At 35.9% G+C, this 19,490-nt stretch overlaps 2 protein-coding genes across 3 annotated transcripts in view; both read left to right on the plus strand.

Annotated features, from left to right (window-relative positions):
• Nucleotides 1-19,490, plus strand: part of LOC103012302 (C-type lectin domain family 12 member A) — a 234,448-nt gene that overhangs the window by 114,676 nt on the left and 100,282 nt on the right. The gene's annotated exons all lie outside the window — the stretch shown is intronic.
• OLR1 (oxidized low density lipoprotein receptor 1) lies at nucleotides 1,350-11,058 on the plus strand. 2 transcript variants are annotated; one of them, XM_007196079.2, is made up of 6 exons: nucleotides 1,350-1,487; nucleotides 3,183-3,284; nucleotides 4,832-5,077; nucleotides 8,884-9,023; nucleotides 9,318-9,433; nucleotides 9,763-11,058. In XM_007196079.2, the coding sequence occupies exons 1-6, from the start codon at nucleotides 1,412-1,414 to the stop codon at nucleotides 9,905-9,907; spliced, it is 825 nt and encodes a 274-aa protein (XP_007196141.1). In that variant the 5' UTR covers nucleotides 1,350-1,411; the 3' UTR covers nucleotides 9,908-11,058. The 2 variants fall into 2 exon arrangements, with proteins under 2 accessions (XP_007196141.1, XP_007196142.1); XM_007196080.1 differs by having other exon boundaries at nucleotides 9,318-9,465; nucleotides 9,763-9,844.

The raw sequence follows: 19,490 nt of genomic DNA on the forward strand, positions 1-19,490 counted from the left end.
ACATTGATTTGTTACAAGCTGATTGGACTAGGATGTATTTGCGAGTTGCTGAGCTTCCTTTGTGATCTGTCTCATAGAGTAGCACTTTAAATGATCAACTATTTTCAGGTTGGCCTCAGATACCCTGCACAGAAAAGGGGAATACAAAAAATTTAGAGAGGAGGAGAGAAATGGAATCCTAATTAGACTTTCATTTTGGTGAAAAATTATTACTGGTGAAAACTATTCATTTTCCTAATAGTTTCCTAGATTTTGTTTATTTACATATTTTTCTCCAATCTTTTATGTATTCCCTTCTTTTTATTTTTCTCCTGGTATAGTTTAAAGCAAATACTAGCTATATCTCTAATAGATATCTCTAAAAGATAAGGATATTTTTAAAAAGCATGTATAACTGCAACAAGATTTTTTTTTCTGGTTATGAGGTTGTGAGGGAAAAATAGCTGAGAATTCTATCAGTGAATACATATAGTATCTTTATTGGGATCCCATAGAAGTCTTTGTGACTCAAGGCAAACATATAAAATGTATTCTTTGATGAGCAATTCCACTGTGTTGAGTATTACTACTGCTAATATTAATAACTACCATTTATTGATTTCTTATTATGTTTGAAGTACAAAGCTTAGCATTTTCACCCAATATCTCATTTGAACACCTATAGCAACATTATCAACATTATCAAGTGGACATTATAATGTCCTAATGTATAGCCAAAGACATTCCCCAAGATTAGAGACCAAGGGAATAGCAAAGGAAGGATATGAAACAAGCTCCATCTGGCTCCAAAGTTCTCTCTGCTGCTATGTTATACTGCCACTGTATGAAATAGCACTCCTAAGTTCTAAAATTACCTAGGTTATCATGGCTAGAGACATGAGTCATAAGTGATTAATCCCCAAATTCCCAAGTCTATAGCTGATGAAAAAAAGTCAAAATTAAAAAGGAAAATGTGAGACTTATGAAAGACTCAGTATAGAGATAGTCTGCTACAGTGAAATAAACAAATATGGATATTGGCATCAAGTAGTCTGGTCTAATGCACACTCTTCCACAAATTTACTGTGAATTACCCTTTTAAATTTCAGTTTCCATATCTGAAACGTGGGTACAAATTCCTCTCCTCTAATGCTCATGGAAAATACATTTTTCCCTTTTATAAATTACTTAGTGAAATATCCTGAAACACTATCAGAATCACCACTTTCCCCTCCTGCAATAGACATAACCCAAGAGTTTGCGTCAGCCAACTTCCCAGTATGAAGCAAAGCCTCTCCTTCCTCCTACCAATGATTGAGTCATTCTACTAGATATCAGTAGCTATTTAAACACTCCAGCAGGAGCTCACACATTTTTACTTTGTAGAAGTCCTTGACTGCTTCACTCTCTCATTCTTGGAATAAATTTGGAAATGACTTTTGATGACCTCAAGAGCAAGAGTATGAAGGATCAACTTGACCAGAAGCCAAATGGAGAGAGAGACAAAGGTACTAGGGGTGGCTAAATATGTACAGGGACAGAATTAGGTTAGAAATGTAAACTAACTGAATATAGGATTAGAAGACTACAACACCTGAATATGGGAAAATATTAAAGAGTTAATAGCACTTACTTAAAGGAAAAACAAGTCAGATATAATGGTGATAACGAAGATGATGTTGATGAATAAACTAACTTGGTATGAATGATGCTGTAGTAGAGGGTGGAAACTAACTTTTATTGAACATTTGCTATAGGCTATTTTCTATGATATTCACTTTACATGCATTATTTCTCTAAATCTTCACACCTTGAGATTAGGACTAATACTATCTCCCTTTTACAGAGTTTTACCCAGTTTTATGTGGCTAGTAAGTGGTAGAGCTAGGATTGATCTATAAGATGGAATGAATATTGACCAGAGAGAAATGTTGATTGAAAGATTTACTCAGATATTTGCCTCCAAGGCTAGGATTGGGCAATTATTTGCAAGACACATAACTGTCTTCAACTTCCTTTCTGCCAACTTTGCATACACATTTCTAGGAGCTTAATAACTTTTGCATCAGAGAATAAACCATATTGCTTCCTGTCAAAATTTCTATTTTGTTTGGATCATCTGTAGGGTCTATTAGGAGTGCTTTTGACACATGAGAACTCTGTGAATATATGTGACCACTGATTGATTTGGATCATTATACATTCATGCTGGAAGTTTTGTGATGTGACGTTCTAAGTCACATAGCTACTGACAATTGGATTAAAGACCTATGTTTGGATCTTAACATCTGTGTGATCTTAGGCAAGTCACTGAATTGTCAGTTTCCTTGTTTGCATATAGAGGGTAACATTGTCAGTGCCTTATTTGTTTATCTTACAAGGTGAGGAGTCCAAATCCATTACACGAAATGTTTTCCTGCTGAACCAGTAATATCTGTGCTTTTTAAGTGGTGGACCTCATAATAAGATATTCGTACACCTGTGAGCTACATGATTTATTTATTTTTATAATAATGGTGAATTTTTCTCTTGTAACAAGAAGGCCACAGCTGGTGTGAGTAGTGGACATGATGTTAATATGAATCAAGTGAATATTGAGATTTCATTCCTATTTTTCTTTGGTCAATAACACCAGTTCCAAATAAAAATTGAATAGCACAAAATTATGTATTAGTTCTTTGAGGTTTTCTCGGTTAACTGACTAAAGGCTTATTTGCTTGATATCTGACATTCGTTTATGATATGTTACTTATAACTGCGTGTGCGTGTGTGTGTGCATGTGTGTGCATGTGTGTGTGTGCACACGTGTGTGTACATACACATGATCCATATTAAAAACATCAGGCTCTCTACCCTGTGGAGGAAGTTAATCTAACCAAGCTGGGCTGAGAGTTTCTTGAAGACTCACTGTGGGGACAGTAGACAAAGCATAAGCTTTAGAATCAGATACCTGGAGTCAAATATCTGGTATCGAATCCTGGCTCCTAAATGTTGTTAGCTGCATGACCATAGGTAAATTACTTAAATTCTTTAACTGTACATAGTTCACATCTGTAAATGTGAGTAATGAATTATTTGCAAAGCCATTGGGAATACTAGAGGTAAGTAATGCAAAGTACCAGGTACAGACAGTATCCAAAGAATTGTTTGATCCCTTGCCTCCATCATTTTTGTCTTTCTGAATCTATCCTCTGTCACTTTAGGTCTTCGTTTTCTTTCCTCTCGGAGGTGGTACCCTGCTGCTATGACTCTAGGGATCCTTTGTCTGGGATTACTGGTGACCGTTATATTGCTGATAATCCAATGTAAGTGCTGAAGCCGGGAAAAGCTGGAGAAAAAAAAATGAGAACTTATAAACATGGTTTATTTGTTGGTTTCATAACAACTATAAACAGCCTTGATTTAGATACATTTTAGGCAAATTGTCTTAAGAGTGAGTGGGAAGATGAATGGGTATATTGTGCTCTTCCCTCAACTAGATTGAGGCATGGGATGAAGATTATGAATGGTAGGTTTTTGTTTGGTTTTGTTTTCATAACTTCATGGATAAAGCCTATTTAAATCCCAGAATAATAAGGAAGAAAATAATTTGAAGTTACTAATCCACAAGGTCACCCGAGGGACCCAAAAGTAAAAGAAACTTCATTTAGTTCATGCTGAGCTTTAATAGAGTTTTAATACCCATTTAAAGAGCCCAGAAATACAGTCTTCATAAATAAAACATTTAAAACAAAACATTCTTCAAATTTATAATATGGCCATTTAGGAAAGAGGGGATGTTGAGAGGAAAAGAAATGAAAGGAAAGATGAAAATGGCTAAGAAAGAAAGAAAATGGTGCTGATCATCCGTCTAATACACCTGTGTATTTAGGGCATGGATCTGAGTTATTTATCTCTAGAATCCTAGAATCCTAGCTCTCTAGAGTCCTAGAATCCAGATTACTAAGGCCTTTGAAGTGCTAATTTGTTTCTCGGTTGTTTAAGGTCTCAAACAACTTATGTTTTCAATCTATGAACACTTTCAATCTTTAAAACTTTTCCTACTGATCTGGGAGAAGAGCCCTTGACTCAGAGATGGTCATTGGAAGAGTCTTCCTCTGAGGCTTGGACCACTTTGCAACAGGGTCAAATCTGGCTTTCAACCCAAGAGGTCTACTTTGTACTGAACCGTCAAGCTTCTAGAACTGAGACATTGGACCCTTAACATTTGTTGCCCGCTTGATTTCACAACTTTCCTTTCATCTCCACCCTTCCTAAAAAAAAAAAAAAAAACAAAAAAAAAACAACAAAAAACAAAGAAAATAACAAACTAAAACTGAAAAATATGTTTTCAGACTCTTGTGTTAGCAGCTTAAAAAAATTCCATGGGAGGGTTTCTCAAAAACGGGTTGAGTGTCACAGTTTTTAACTAAAATCAGGAAATGTGGAAGGGTAGAGAAAGGTCAGAGGAATTAAGACACAACTAGAGTAAGTCATTAATGACCAGTGCTACTAACAGTCACTGAGTCTGGTTGGTGTCTGACTATCTTAGATTGTCTATATTTTATTTATGCCACTCGTATAAGACTTATCTTGTGATTCCTTTTAACTTGTGTGTAACTCTCAACAACGAGTAAAATCCTGTCTTTATTTTTTTAAATCACAAGTATCTGTGACAGTTCCTCAAATTAAAAAAATATTGCATGAATATCAAATAATTTCCAAATCTGTAATTCCTGAATAAATTTGGGTCATCTTGCAGCAGTTTGTTGTCAAAACAAATGGTTTGATTCAGTTCTTTGATTTGCTCAAAATCCTGTGGAGGAATTTTTACTGGGGTTGGAAATGGAGTCTTAATTCAGTTCTGATTTAGTATCCCAGGTGTCTGATCTCCTAAAACAACAGCAAGCAAACCTTACTCACCAGGAAGATATCCTGGAGGGACAGATTTCAGCCCAGCACCAGACAGAAAAATCTTCCCAGGAGTCACAATGGGAACTCAAAGAAATGATAGAAACCCTTGCCCACAAGCTGGATGAAAAATCCAAGAAACTAATGGAACTTCATCATCAGAACCTGAATCTCCAAGAAGCTCTGAAAAAAGCAGCAAACTATTCAGGTATGAGGGAGGGAGGAGTGAAGAGAGACAGTGGAAGCTTCTCTGTAAATCTTAACATTTTTTGGAAATATCTCTAGGCACAAAATTGGCATATTGATATATGTATCCTTTTTGTTCATCATGTTCTACACCAGAAGTCCTCTCTTTTTGTCATCCTCACCCTATCCCATGCCAAGTTCTTGAGTTAATCTGATTCAATTAACCATACTTTTTGGTGGATTTAAGTTTTCCTGCCTCACAAGAGCCTTCTCTTTCTTTTTAAGTTTCTAGTTTTGAGATTTTTCTGGAAGAAATCCCTCACCTTTACCCTTTGCACAGATTCTTCTCTCTTTCCATTCCAATGTATCTTAATCATTGATTTCCTTTCCTAAGGGGTCTCCTTTGTCCTGGGGACCCCTTCCTCTTCATTAGCATTATTCTATGGGACTGTTTCTCATAAAGTGTACTACATCAATGTAAATTGAATCAATAGAGGTGAGCTGGCTTGAAAGTGTTAAGTAGATACTTCAAATTAGACAAAGTTATGAGAGGCCCAGGAAGTCACTGTATATGAGAAGGACTGAGTTGATCTCAGCTGACTAGGTGAACTCAGAATCTAGGAGGCAGATAGAAACATTTCTAACATGGAGATGATAATGTGAACTCAATATTACAGAAGTCATCTGTACAGTTAGTATAGTTTTTCTACAACGTATAATTAAATCAGGTATGTGCTTTTAGTCATGGGGAGAATTTGAAAGTGTGAAATAGAGTCACTTTCAGTGGTACATTGCTTTCTTGGCATTAGTAACTAGCTGCCACTAATAGACAGAGATTTCTGCAGCTTCTTGCTTGTACAGCTCACCTTAATCTCAACCACGTAATTTTGTTGAATAAAGATTATAAAGTAACAGTTTATAGGTACCCATCCATTTATTTTATAGAAGAAAAAATTGAAACCCAGGTAAGTTAAATGATAATAATGATAAGTAGTTTTGTATAAAGTTTTGCAGTGTATAAATCCCTTCAGTATGTACAGGGTTATTTAAATTTCCAAAATTAGCAGACGTTTATAGACAAGCTGATTTTTTTAGCAAGTGTCAAACATATATTGAATCTCTTTAAGGAAAGAGCTGTTTAGGAAATAAAACCATCTCAAAGAAGGCTTAAAGGAAGGAGGCTAATATATCAAGGACAGGAATGTTTATATAAGCAGACATAGCTACATACCAAAAATGGTTTATTTCACAGGTGGAGCTGTAAAATAGTATTGTTTTTATCAGTTGTATGGGAGTAAAATTATGTCAGGATTGTTCAGAACCATATCCCAGAGATGCCAAGTGTGGACAACTAATCAAAAATAATAGATGATATGTCTTTTGTAGTAGATACACCAAGTAACGTGTTTTCATTCCTTGGCAGTGTCAGATAAAGGCCAATTAGTAGAGATGCCAAATAAAGCACTGCTGTTCATCAAGCAGCTTTGAGAAGATTCTCAAAAACATTAATAGGGCTTCCCTGGTGGCGCAGTGGTTGAGAATCTGCCTGCTAATGCAGGAGACACGGGTTCGAGCCCTGGTCTGGGAAGATCCCACATGCCACGGAGCAGCTGGGCCCGTGAGCCACAGCTGCTGAGCCTGCGCGTCTGGAGCCTGTGCCCCGCAACGGGAGGGGCCGCGATAGTGAAAGGCCCGCGCACCGCGATGAAGAGCGGTCCCCGCACCGCGATGAAGAGTGGCCCCCACTTGCCGCAACTGGAGAAAGCCCTCGCACGAACCGAAGACCCAGCACAGCCAAAAATAAATAAATAAATAAATAAATAAATAAATTAAAAAAAAAAAAAACATTAATAATAAAATACTATGCAAAAAAATTACGCCAGTTTTCTCAAGTTTGAGACAAGTTTTATCTTTCTTACTAACCAGTCTGTGGTCCTCGGTATATGTATGAAGAGGGCAAGACGCTGAGAAATTAGCATATGTGATTTGCTTGAGGTCAGCCAGCTAGAAAGATACAGTCTTCAAAGTAACAGACTACATTTTAGCACCGGAATTAGTGCTGGTTCTCAACCCTTAGTGTACAAAATTATCACCTAAGTAGCTTGTTAAAAGTGGCAAGTTCCAGATTTACCCCAAAACCCTGTATCAAAATATCTTGAGGGGCATCAAGAAATATTTCCTCAGTTAATTCAAACTCAGGAGTTTGAGAGGTAGTGTGATATAGTGATTAAACACATAGATGCTAGCGTTAGACTGCCCATGTTCAAATTCCCATTTTCTCTATCTTTCAAAGGAAGAAAATTAACCTAACTCTTACATACTGTGGTTATGAGGATTAAATGAGCCAATACATAAAAATTACTGCCAACCATTTTTGGCACGTTGGTTAACACAATGGTTATTGTGTTTGTTAAATTAAAAAATAATAATAATTAAAGGAAATACAGGTGGTTTGAATGCCACATTTTAACATTCATCTTTTTCACTTTTTCATAGCTTGGAAAACCTACCTAGACCTTTCTTTTAGTTCAGGAAAACCAATATACTCTTTCCTTTGACATAGTAAGACAGGACTAGGCAAATTAATAAGTTAGGAAGCTTGCATTCTTTGCTTTCAATCCAGCCTTATGTATGCCCTTTCTCATTCACTTTCTTCTTTCCTAGTTCAGTGCCCTTCTACTTTGTCCTCTCTGATAAAGCCTATTCTTACAAAATTATCCGATGGTTTTATGCCACAATGAAAATTGAAATTAAAATGTTGCCTTGCTCAAGGATTTGAGGTTTGGTTTTTTTTTTTTTTTTTTGGCCACAGCATAGAACAAAGGGCTTTGTTCCCCAGTAAAGAGATTCCAAGTGTTAGTAACACACAGAAGAGATGATGTTGATGAAGGGGAGAAGAAGGAGGGGGGAGGGGAAGGGGGAGGAGGAAGAGGATTCGGGGATCGTTTAAAATATCTGTAAAACACATATTTTGCCTATCGCCTAAGCCCTGAGTTGAGTTTTTTGGACTCTCTGGGAATTTTCTGCTGAAAACTTTTCCCTACTTTCTGAAATCTTATTTAAATTGAGATGCTCTCTTTGCATCAATATACTGTTCTCCCTAGAACAGCTCTGTCCAAAAGAAATACAGTGTGTGCCACGTATGCAACATTAAATTTCCTAGGAATCACAGTAAACATGAAAAATAAACAGATGAATTAATTTTAGTGACATATTTTATTTAACCCAATATACTTGAAATATTATTTTGACACTAATCAGTATAAATATTATTAATGGGATATTTTATATTCTTTTTTTCATAGTGAGTTTTCAAAATCAGGGGTATATTTTACACTTACAGAACATCATCTCAATGCAGACTAGCCGTAATTCAAGTACTCAGGAGGCACAAAGGGCTACATGTCCAGAAACAGGAGGCACAGGATCTAAGCCCAAATCCATCATTCAAAGACCTGAAGTTTTAAAATATATAAGCATATCTGTTTTAGTAGCAGAATAGCTATTACATATTCATCCTCCCAACTCTCACTTCCATGATTCCAAACATAATTTTTAAAAAATTAGATCAGATTCTAAAATTACATCCCAGCTCAAGCCTTGCTTTTTAATTGAGTTTTCTAAAATCAGAATGCTTCATTTCTTTTTTCTCCAAAAAATGGAGCAATAAAGACTCTAGGCTATTTAGGTATTTGCAGAGTCTGGGTATAGTTCTAATTAAGAAGAGGCGGTAGCATGTGAGAGCCCTGAGAGATGAATTGATTTAAGAATTGTAGCAATATTTTTACTCAGGCATAACTCACTAATGAAGTATATTACATTTCCTAGGTCCTTGTCCCCAAGACTGGCTCTGGCATGAAGAAAACTGTTACCAATTTTCCTCTGGCCCATTTAATTGGGAAAAAAGCCGGGAGAACTGCTTGTCTTTGGATGCCCACATGCTGAAGATTAATAGCTCAGATGATCTGGTGAGTTTTTAATGGATGTGTGTTGGGCTGGAATATTGGTTTACAGGGAAATAGATCAGGTTAAGGCCTTCCTTGAGAATCAGAATATGTACCTGTTTTCTAGCCTAGGCTGGCCACTGGTTACATGCATGACCTTGGATGGACAGGTTATGAAGTATCTCTAGGCTCCAGTAGAATTTCTGTAAAGCCATCAAGAGGATGTCTAAGAGCTCTTTGGTTTCTTTCGTTTTGTGAATCTAATCTAAAAAGTCCACATCGACTCTTTCATCAACTCAGAAACGTTACTTCCCACAGGAATTCATCCAGCAAGCAATTGCCCATTCCAGTTTCCCATTCTGGATGGGGTTGTCTCTGAAGAAACCCAACTACTCATGGCTCTGGGAGGATGGTTCTCCTTTGATGCCCCACTTGTAAGCTTCCTCTTCTTTTTGATGCTGCACTTGTAAGTTGCCTATTCTTTTTGATGCCCCACTTGTAAGTTTCCTATTCTTTGCTGAACTTACTAGTGAAGTTACTGCCACATTCCACACAATGTCCTCTTCTTGCTGGAAAGAAGCTTGGGGAATTTCTGAATCTCTCTCCCCAGCTCTCTCACACAGGGACTTGCCCGTTTACCCATTCAGATCTTCTCTTAAATTTTCCTTCTCACGTTTATTGCTGACTTGAAGCTTTCAGACAAGGCTAAGTGCCTGACACAAGGTGGCAGTAAATCTAAATTTGTTTTTCCCCCTGCCTGCAGGTTTAGACTCCAGGGAGCTGCTTTCCAGATGTATCCTTCAGGCACCTGTGCATATATACAAAGGGGAACTGTTTTTGCTGAAAACTGCATTTTAACTGCATTCAGTATATGTCAGAAGAAGGGGAACGTATTGAGAGTACAGTGAATGTGAAGGCTCTGGAAGAAAAGGAGGAGAAGACCTTTGAATTTTCTTCTGAAAATTAAGCTATACTTCGTCACTTAGGTGCAAACCATAAAAGCCCTGAGAACTTCCTGTTACTAGCTAAAGTGCAGAACTCCTTAGCAGAGACTGGGGCCCAGCTGCTTGACACCTTGATAGCAAAAGTTTCAATTCTCTATGTATATTTTTTTCACCTAGCTTGTTCCAAGCCCCCCTGCCAGTCTTCAGTGAAGTCCATTTTCCTGTTTCTATTGTTGTTTCTAAGAACTTGTTGCTTAACTCAAGGTCACAACAATTTTTCTGCTATGTTTTCTTCTAGACATTTTATAGTTTCAGATTTTATGTGGAAATCTATAACTTTTGGGGGGATAATTTGTAAGTCACGTATGGATGTATGGAAGTTCTTTTTCTTTTCCTTTTTGCATGTGGATATTCAATTGTTTTTGCAACATTTGCTGCAAAGACTATTCTTTCTTCACTACGTTGCCTTTGCACTTTTGTTAACAATTATCCATACATGTCTGGGTCTATTTCTGGACTCTATTCTGTTCTATCGATCTATTTGTATATTCTTTGTGCATAACACCATTGTGATATTTTGGATTCTGTAGTTTTATAATATATCTTGAAATCACATGGAGGTAGTTCTTCAATGTTGTTTTGGTTAATCTATGTCTTTGCATTTCCATCTTAATTTTTGAATTGGCTTGTCAATTTCTAAAAAAACTTTTTGAAATTTTGAATGTGATTTCACTGAATCTATAGATAAATTGGGGGAAATTGAATTCTTTAAAATACTGATTTGTTCAACTCATGGATTTTCTTTACGCAATGTTTTGTAATTTTCTCTGTATAGCTGTTTCACATATTTTATTAGATTATCATCATGTATTTCACATTTTTTATGCTACTGTAGATGGTATTGTTATCATTGTAGTTTTTATTTCCAATGTCCTTTGCTATTGTATAGAATTATAATAGTTTTTTGTATTAACCTTATATCCTGAAACCTTGATAAGCTCGCTTATTTCTCCTAGTAAGTTTGTGTATTTGTGTGTGTGTGTGTGTGTGTATTTCATTGGATTTTCCTCATACATAATCATGTCATCTGCAAATAAAAATATTTTTATTTTTTCCTTTCTGGATGATTTTTATTTCTTTTCCTTGCTTGATTTCATAGACTAGGACCTCCAGTACAATATTGAATAAAAATGGTGAGAGTGCAAATTCTTATTTTGTTCTTGATCTTGGGAATAAGTCAATGTTATACCATTAAGTAAGGTGTTAACTGTATATTTTTCATAGATGAATATTATCAGTTTGAGAAATTTTCCTTTTGTTCCTAGAATACTGAGGTTTTATCAGAAATGGGTATTGATTTGTCTAATACTTTTCCTATATCTGCTGAGATGATCATATAGTTTTTCTTTTCTCTTTTTAGTTTTTTAACATGAATTAACTTAAATAGTTATAGAAGTTTAAGCCAACTTTCGATTCTCGAGATGTATTATCATTTTAACATATCACTGGATTAGATCTGCTAAAATTTGGCTTAGGATTTTTGCAACTATGTTTATGTATGATATTTATATGTAATTTTCTTTTCATTTAACAGCTTTGTCTGGTTTAGGTTTCAGAGTAGTACTCCTTTATGCCAATTTTCTGGAAGATTTTGTGTAGAATTGCTATGATTTGTTCATTCAATGTTTGAAGCAATTTGCCATTGAAGTCATCTGGGCATGGAGTTTTCTTTGTTTCACAAGATTTTTAATTATTTACTGTTAAAGGTTCAGTTTCTTTAATAGATGCAGTGCTATTCAAATGATTTATTCTTGAATGAGCTTTGGTGGTTAGTGTCTTTCAAGGAATTTGTCCATTTCATCTCAGTTGTTTAATTTTTTTGGCCTAACATTTTTCTTTATATTTTCTTATTACTTCAATATCTCTAGAGTCCGTAGTGATGCTACTTCTTTTATTCCTGACATTGTTAATTTATGCCTCCCCTTTTTAAAAAAAAAATCAGTTTGGCTCTATAACGTTTGCTCTGAACTCTATTTGAATGAAATTAATACAGGCACTCCATTTTTTCTCTGATTAATGTAAATATGATATGTCTTTTTCCATTCTTTTACTTTTAACCTATTTTTTGTCTTTTTAGTTAGGGTGTGTTTCTCTTAGGTGACAAATAGTTGAGTGCTGCTATTTTATATAATTTGACAATTTCTGTCTTTTGTTTGTGTGTTTAAACCATTACATTTAATGTGATATTGATGTAATTAGATTTAAGTCTACCATCTTGATATTTCCTTTCACTTTGTTTCAATTGTCCTTGTTGCCTTTTCCTCTTTTCTTGCCTTTTTTAGTATTAATTAAATATTGCTTACTCTCCCATTTTATCTTCCTGTTGGCTTATTAGCTATTACTCTTTGTTTTGTTATTTTAGTAGTTGTTTCAGGATTTATATACACATCACGACTTACTGCAGTCTACCTTGAAGGGATATTATACAACTTCATGTCTACGAATAGAACCTTAGAATAGCATACTTCCATTTCTTTTCTCCCAGCCTTCACACTAATGTTGCCATACATTTTATTTTTATATCTGTTGTAAACACCACAATGCATAGTTATCATTTTTGCTTAAATAGTAAATCATCTTTTAAAGACATTTAAACAGTAAGCAAAAAAAATCTTACATATTTGCCCATGTAGTGACCATTTTGGGTGCTCTTCATCTCTTTTTTAGATCCACATTACATCATGTGATATTTTAATTTTTCTTAAAGGACTTTCTTTATCATTTCCTATAGTGAGGGTCTGCTTGTGAGGAAATCTTTCTTCTTTTCCATCAAGTTTGAAAAAAATTTAAGCTGCTAGGCTATTACCTCTTCAAATGTTTTTTCTGCCCCGCCTCCCAGTATCCCCCTCACTCCACCTCTCTCCCCTCCCCCCAGCCCCTATTCACACACACACTGTTGAGGGACTCCAGTTATGTGAATATTGGGCTGCCACAGGGCCCTAATACTTCTTTCTTTCCTGCTCTCTTCCCTCCCTCCCTCCCTGTCCTTGTTCCTTCCTTTTAAAATTATCTCTCAGTGTTTCATTTTTGTTAGCTTCTATTGCTATATAATCAAGTCCATGAATCTTTTCTACTGAGTGTCTATCATTAATATCATACAGCGTGTTTTTCATCTCACACTTTGTAGTTCTCATCTCTAGAAGTATCCTTTAAAAACAAGTCCTCCATGTCTCTATGTAGCTTTTTAAATCTACGAACATATGAAGAACATATTAACTATCTTAATGTCTGTGCCTTCTAATTCTAACCTCTAAGTTGTTTTTTGTAATTTTATTTTTTAATTGGAGTACAGTTAACCCTTGAACGGTGCGGGGGCTAGGGGCACCAGCCCCTTCATGAGGCGGAAAATCTATGTATAACTTTGTAGTCAGCCCTCTGTATCCTCCTTTCCAAATGTGGATTGCGTAGTACTGTAGTATGGACTTAGTGATAAAAATCCACATATTTGTGGATCCATGCATTTCAAACCCATCTCGTTCAAGGATCTACTGTATAATTGACTTACAATATTATATTAGGTCAATGCTAGATATTTTTCATTCCTCTAAATATTCCTGAGTTTTACTGTGAGAACAATTTAAGTTACATAGAAACAGTGTGATGTTCCTGAGTATTGCTTTTATGATTGTCAGGCAGTGCCAAAGAAGTTCTCAGTCTGGGGTTAATGATTCTCCATTACGAAGGAAATATTTTCTGAGTATCCCACCCAATACTCAATGGGCTATGCTCTTGTCCAGTCTTGCTGTTGGGAAAGGGCACTGTTTCCTGCCCCACGTGAACTTGGGCATTATTTCCTTTGTTTATTTTATTTTATTTTTTTAATGATATATCTTTCCATTTATTTAGATATTATTAAAAATTCTCTGCACAGTAATTTGGAGCTTTTAATATAACACTCTTGCACATTTTTATTACATTTATTATTGTATTTATTATTAGGATATTGATAGTTTTCTTGCTATTGTAAATGACAAAAAATTGTCTATTTTTGCTGGTATATATAAATACAACATATATTTGAATATGGGGTTTTGTATCCAGTAAAGTTGCTATAGGCCATGAAATAAGATAAAGAATTAAAAGATATTAAGATTGGAAATGAAGACATAAGACTGTCATCACTTGCAGATGATATCATTAAGTGCTTGTTAAATCCCCCCCAGATCTACGAATTATTAGAATTAATAAGCAAAAATAGCAACTTTACCGGAAACAAAACCCCTTTGTTTAATTTTCATGGTTCTTTCTCCAGACCCTCTGGTTACTCCCTCACACTCATGCTCTGATCTGTAGGAGATTCTCTGCAGGTCTCTGGGGTTCTCTCTCTGTGCAGCTCTCCTCTCTCATACTCTCTTGCCTGAACACTTGCTGCCTTTGTCTGTCTCAATTCAGGGGTTTTCCAGTAATCTCCTCAGTTCCCCTTCCCTGTGTGTGGCCTGCAAACTCCACCAGCATGGTAAACTGGGGCAATCCCGGCACTCACCTTGTTTGTTTCCATCTCTCATAGATCATTGTCCTGCTTTGTTGCTTGATATCCAGTGTTTTGAAAACTGCTGATTCATGCATTTTGTCTGTTTTTGTTTGTATCTGTCAGGTTGGAAGGTAAATCCAGCTGTCGACTGAAAAAAAAATTGCACAACATGAGTGTTGTGAGTTAAGTTTTATTTGGGGCAAAATGAGGACTATAGCCCAGGGGATGACATTTCAGATAGCTCTGAGAAAGTGCCTCCAAAAAGTAGGGGGGAAGGTCAGTGTTATATATAATTTTAGTGAAGGGGGGACGTGCAGTCAAGCACACATCTTGGCAGAGGGTGGCCGCTAGTCACGAGGAGCAGATGTCACCACTGATGATTTTAGTGCTTTTCTAGGTACGAGGAGATGCAAGAATTAGGCTCATAAAATTTTCTCCTGAAAATATCTAACTATCTAAAAACCTGTTCTGCCCATTTTTCCCAGAGCACAGAGGGCCTCGTTCCTGATCTCCACCCTGAACTCCTTTCAGGGGTGTTGAAGGTCAGCAGCTACAGCGGCTCATGATTTAAACCCTGTAGAGGTAGATGGCAAGAGCCAATTTGTAGGTGGCACGGTCCTTATTACTCCATTTGGCTTTGAACAAACGTCCAAGAGAAGGATTTTGTAATTAGGGACTTTAGTTTCTCTTTCCGTTGGAACTACTGATATCTCTGAACAAAAACATGTTAGGCTGAAAGGATCCCTGGAAAAAGCAAATCTAGTCCAGATTGGAAGATGAATTTCTTGCCTCTGTGTCTGGTATAGAAATTTCAAAGTTGATAACAGAGCTATCTTCTTTAGCCAAGCTGACAGTGCCGATGAGTCATTATTCAGTCACTTTTACTATTTCTGTCTTCAATTCTTCCGGACGTTGGCAACTTGTCTTCCTAAACCTTAGATTTGGAGGAAACTGCCTTAATCTGATCTATCTTGGGGATATATCTCTCAGTTTATAGACTGCTTCTTGATCCCAAAGACGTAAATGTTCTTGTCCTTGCTTGTTACTATTTAAACGAGGGCTACAACTACAGCCTTGGCCTGCAGTCTATTTATGGATGCCCTGAAAGCTAAGACTGGTTTCTACATTTTTAAAGCGTTATTAAAACAAATATGCAGCAGAGACTGTAAGTGACCCACAGAGTCTGAAATATTTATTCTCTCATCCCTTGCTGAAAGAGTTTGCTGACCCCTGATGTAAATAACTTACTGTTTAGGCCATGTTTATTTCTCATGAAGGGAATGCACTCTGAATTTGGACTGAGTTCAAATCCCAGTTTTTTACATCTCTGTGATCTAAGGAAAGTTACTTAACATCTTTATTAGCTTGATTACCTTAACTGAAAGATAGGAATAACACTAGTAACTCGTAGATCTTCATTTTATTTCTAGTAGGTCATAGATATATGAGGATTTAATGGGATAATGTTTATATAATAATTCATGTAGTGCCTAGGATTTGGTTAGAGTTGAAGAAATGTTAACTATACTATTAGTTCATTTTTTCCTTGTATTTATAGTGTCCTACAAGTGTTTCTGTTTTTGGTAGCAGGTTCTTAATCTCATACAACAAATTGACCACATAACTCCTTAACTTAGGTTTAATGGTGTTTATAAACATTGCTTAGGATTCTTTTTTGCTGTTGTTGTTGTTGAAATACTGTCCTGTGGAATACCTCCTGACTTGCCTCTTGTTTCGTGAACCATAAAGAGTATTGTTCAGCATTTCTTCAGTTTCTTCTTTGTAGAGATTTTCTGAGTTTATTAGGGCTTGCAGGGCATTTGGGTCAATGAGAATAGATGGTATATAAGTGAATACTATTTAAAATACTGAATTACCTTAGAGTATTTCACAGAGTTAGGCTGTTCTGGTTTGGAAAGATGAGCAGAATAGGTATGCTTTCCTGCATCTATTGTTCAAGTTTTTAAATCTTAGCAAGTAAAATGAGCAAATTTAAAATATCTGATCTTTATACCTTAATGTCTCCAAATGTACCTTCTTTGCACCTATATTTATTTCCAAAATCCCCTCCATGATCAGTCATCCTCACCCTGGTGATGTGCAAGGTATTAACCCATGAAGGATGCCATGAACCAGAAAGTTAATGAACCACTCGTTTCCTGGGAGCACATTTTAAAAATGAGAGAGAAGTACATGGTCCTGAGCATTTGCACGGTTGCGAAAACATAGAATTTTAAGTAGGAGTATTAGGTATTTGACTTGTACCTGAACCACAAGGAAATCTCAGTGGCTTTGAAAATTATTAGATTGGACATTTGTAGAACCCATTAAACTTAGGGGTCCACATTACTCTCCAGTGAAGAGCCACATGCCTCAGCGCTTCCCTAGTTCTTTACCCCATTAAGAGCACAGCTGACAGATGATTTATAATTCTGCTCTTAGAGAACATACATAATTTAAGCTTAGTAAAGCATCCTATAAGACAGACAGCAGGAATCTACCTGAATATATTCATAAACATTAAATCATCTGTGTTTGCTAAGCTCTTTTCTGGGATATGCTTCTATAGCACTAAATCTTTTACTTATTTACAACAGACCCCAAACATTAAAAAAAAATTAAATAGACAACTTTTTCTCAATATTATGCCCATCTTATTAAGCATGTGGGTTATATATTGGAAATGAAGTAGGATGCCTAATATATAATTTTAAAACACCTGCTTATATACCTCAGTAACCTAAATATCAAAATAATAGTATCAGAATATTTTGCTTTCTCCAAGTTATTCTAATTTGCTGTGACAGAGATGTGGATTAGAAATTTTTCTCACTTTTTTGGGGTTACACATTCACTTATTTAACAGATCTCACTCAGATGCTTTCTTTCTTTAGTCCTAACAGAGTAGGCAGTAATTAACATACAGAGAGCCTATCCTTAGGATCCTTACAGTCTAGTGTGTAGGAAGAAAACAAACAAATTAAAAATAGCTACATATGTACAATTTTATTCATTCATTTAATATGTGAAGCACTACTCTAGATGCTGGGAATTTGTAGTGAACAAGACAAGTTTCCTGCTCTCCAGGAACTTATGACACATTGGCAGACATTGAAAATTAAAAGGACAATAAACATATGTGGTTATTATTGAAGGAATCCAACGGCTGCTCACAATAGAATAACTCCCAACAACTACAATTTCTTAAGAATAAAGTAATACAGATGCCTTTAAGCAGAGTGAAAGTCACGTTTTTATTATGAGTCAGGTCCACCCTGCAGAAATGCTTCAGTTTTACTCACAAGTGAATAAAACAGATTAACTTCCTCTAATTTGCCTTGAAATTCATAATATAAAGCAGCAGGTGGCGCCATCACCTCATTCACTTCTGCTCGATTTTGCTAAATCTTTTTAATGAATTCGTATTGACTCAGACCACACCCCACAGGGACTCTGTTTTCTTTTTTTAGTTATCCTGTATCTTTCTTATTCACCATCCAAGGATACTAGCTGGGCTTAAAGACCCATCATCGTTTGGCTGGTGAGGAAACAAGCAGAGAAAATGAAACAATACATCTAAAGTCACTCAGTTAATCCAGTGACAGAATCAGGAGGGACATCGTTCATTCATTAGCTAGAATGTGGACTTTGAATTTAGAAATTCTGCCAATAACTTGGAGATTTTTTTCCCCCTCTGCAATTCAATTGCCTTATCTCAGGTTGTTTCCACTTTTAAAAAGAAATGAATAGAATATACCAGGTGAATAGCTTCCAAATATTTTATGGGTTCAATAAAATTATGTACTAAATTGCCAGATATAAAACAAGTAAAATCAGGGATGCTCTGGTTGTATTGATACTGGGACAGTCTAGACACTTTCCTGTTTGGCTTGTACTGCATCACATTTTGCTATATTTTTCTTCCTATTAAAGATGATACAGAGTTTAAAGGTACAGGAAAAAAAGAAAATATAGTCAACGTATTTGACCAAAACATGACTGGCCAATACAGTAACGAAAGCAAATGCAATGGAGAAAGAAGAGCCACAGTGGGTGGAAAAAACAGGGACAATGCCACAGGTAACCTAAAATAAACAAACGTACATACAAGAAACACTTCCCACTTGAAAATAACACCCACCATTCTTTGTTTTCCCCTGCTCTCCACAGTCAATTTAAAGACAACGTGGTTGTGATTTGGGACTAGAAATTGGAATTCCAACAATTTAGCTCTTAGTTCATAAGAAGTATAATTGTTAGTGTTCTTGCCTATTTCCCCCAATAGACAGGACCATTAAGACACTGGTCTAGACATTGGACATAGAATACCTATAGAGACAGAATGCTTGTCCTTTTGGAGTTTATAAGCTGAACCAGACAATAGCATTAGGCAATTTTAGGCTATAATATAGGTAGGCACTTATATATATTTTGTACATGTATTATTATTTTTAAAGTATTTTTGCTTACTTCTCATAATCTTTTATACGTATATTTACTGATAACCTACAATGAATCAGAAACTAGTCTAGGTTCTTGGGATATATATGTGAATGAGCAAGAAATGAACAAGCAGGGTTCCTAACTCATGGGGCTTGCAAACATGGAAACATGGCGAGTCTAACTACAAACACATGAGATGTATTCCAATGGTGTGAAGCACTTCAGAGAAAAAAAGAAAAGCTGTCTGATGTGATTCAGTGTGACGGACAGGTGCTGTGGTCATATTCTGCGGCGGACTGAATGATCAGGGAAGACCTACCAGAAAGAGTGATATTTGAACTAAGAACTAATTATCAAGAAAAACCCCACCATGCAAAGTTCTCAAGGCAAAGCATATTAGCCAAAGTATAAGCGCAAAATTCATTCCTGAGACAGGTACAAATTGATGTGTTTGTGTGATCAAAAAGAATATTATATGATATAACTTATACGTGGAATCTAAAAAATAGTACAAATTAACTTATTTACAAAACAGAAATAGACTTACAGACATAGAAAATAAACTTATGGTTA

This window comes from Balaenoptera acutorostrata, chromosome 11 (genome assembly GCF_949987535.1).
Source record: "Balaenoptera acutorostrata chromosome 11, mBalAcu1.1, whole genome shotgun sequence".
In the NCBI taxonomy this organism is placed as follows: Eukaryota; Metazoa; Chordata; class Mammalia; order Artiodactyla; family Balaenopteridae; genus Balaenoptera; species Balaenoptera acutorostrata.

Bases quoted from the DNA above. Each gene is read 5' to 3' on its own strand.
- OLR1 (XM_007196079.2), top strand. From the start codon at position 1,412: ATGACTTTTGATGACCTCAAGAGCAAGAGTATGAAGGATCAACTTGAC. The intron at 3,285-4,831 runs GTAAGTGCTGAA...GTTCTGATTTAG, and splicing joins TATATTGCTGATAATCCAAT to TATCCCAGGTGTCTGATCTC. The intron at 9,024-9,317 runs GTGAGTTTTTAA...TACTTCCCACAG, and splicing joins TTAATAGCTCAGATGATCTG to GAATTCATCCAGCAAGCAAT.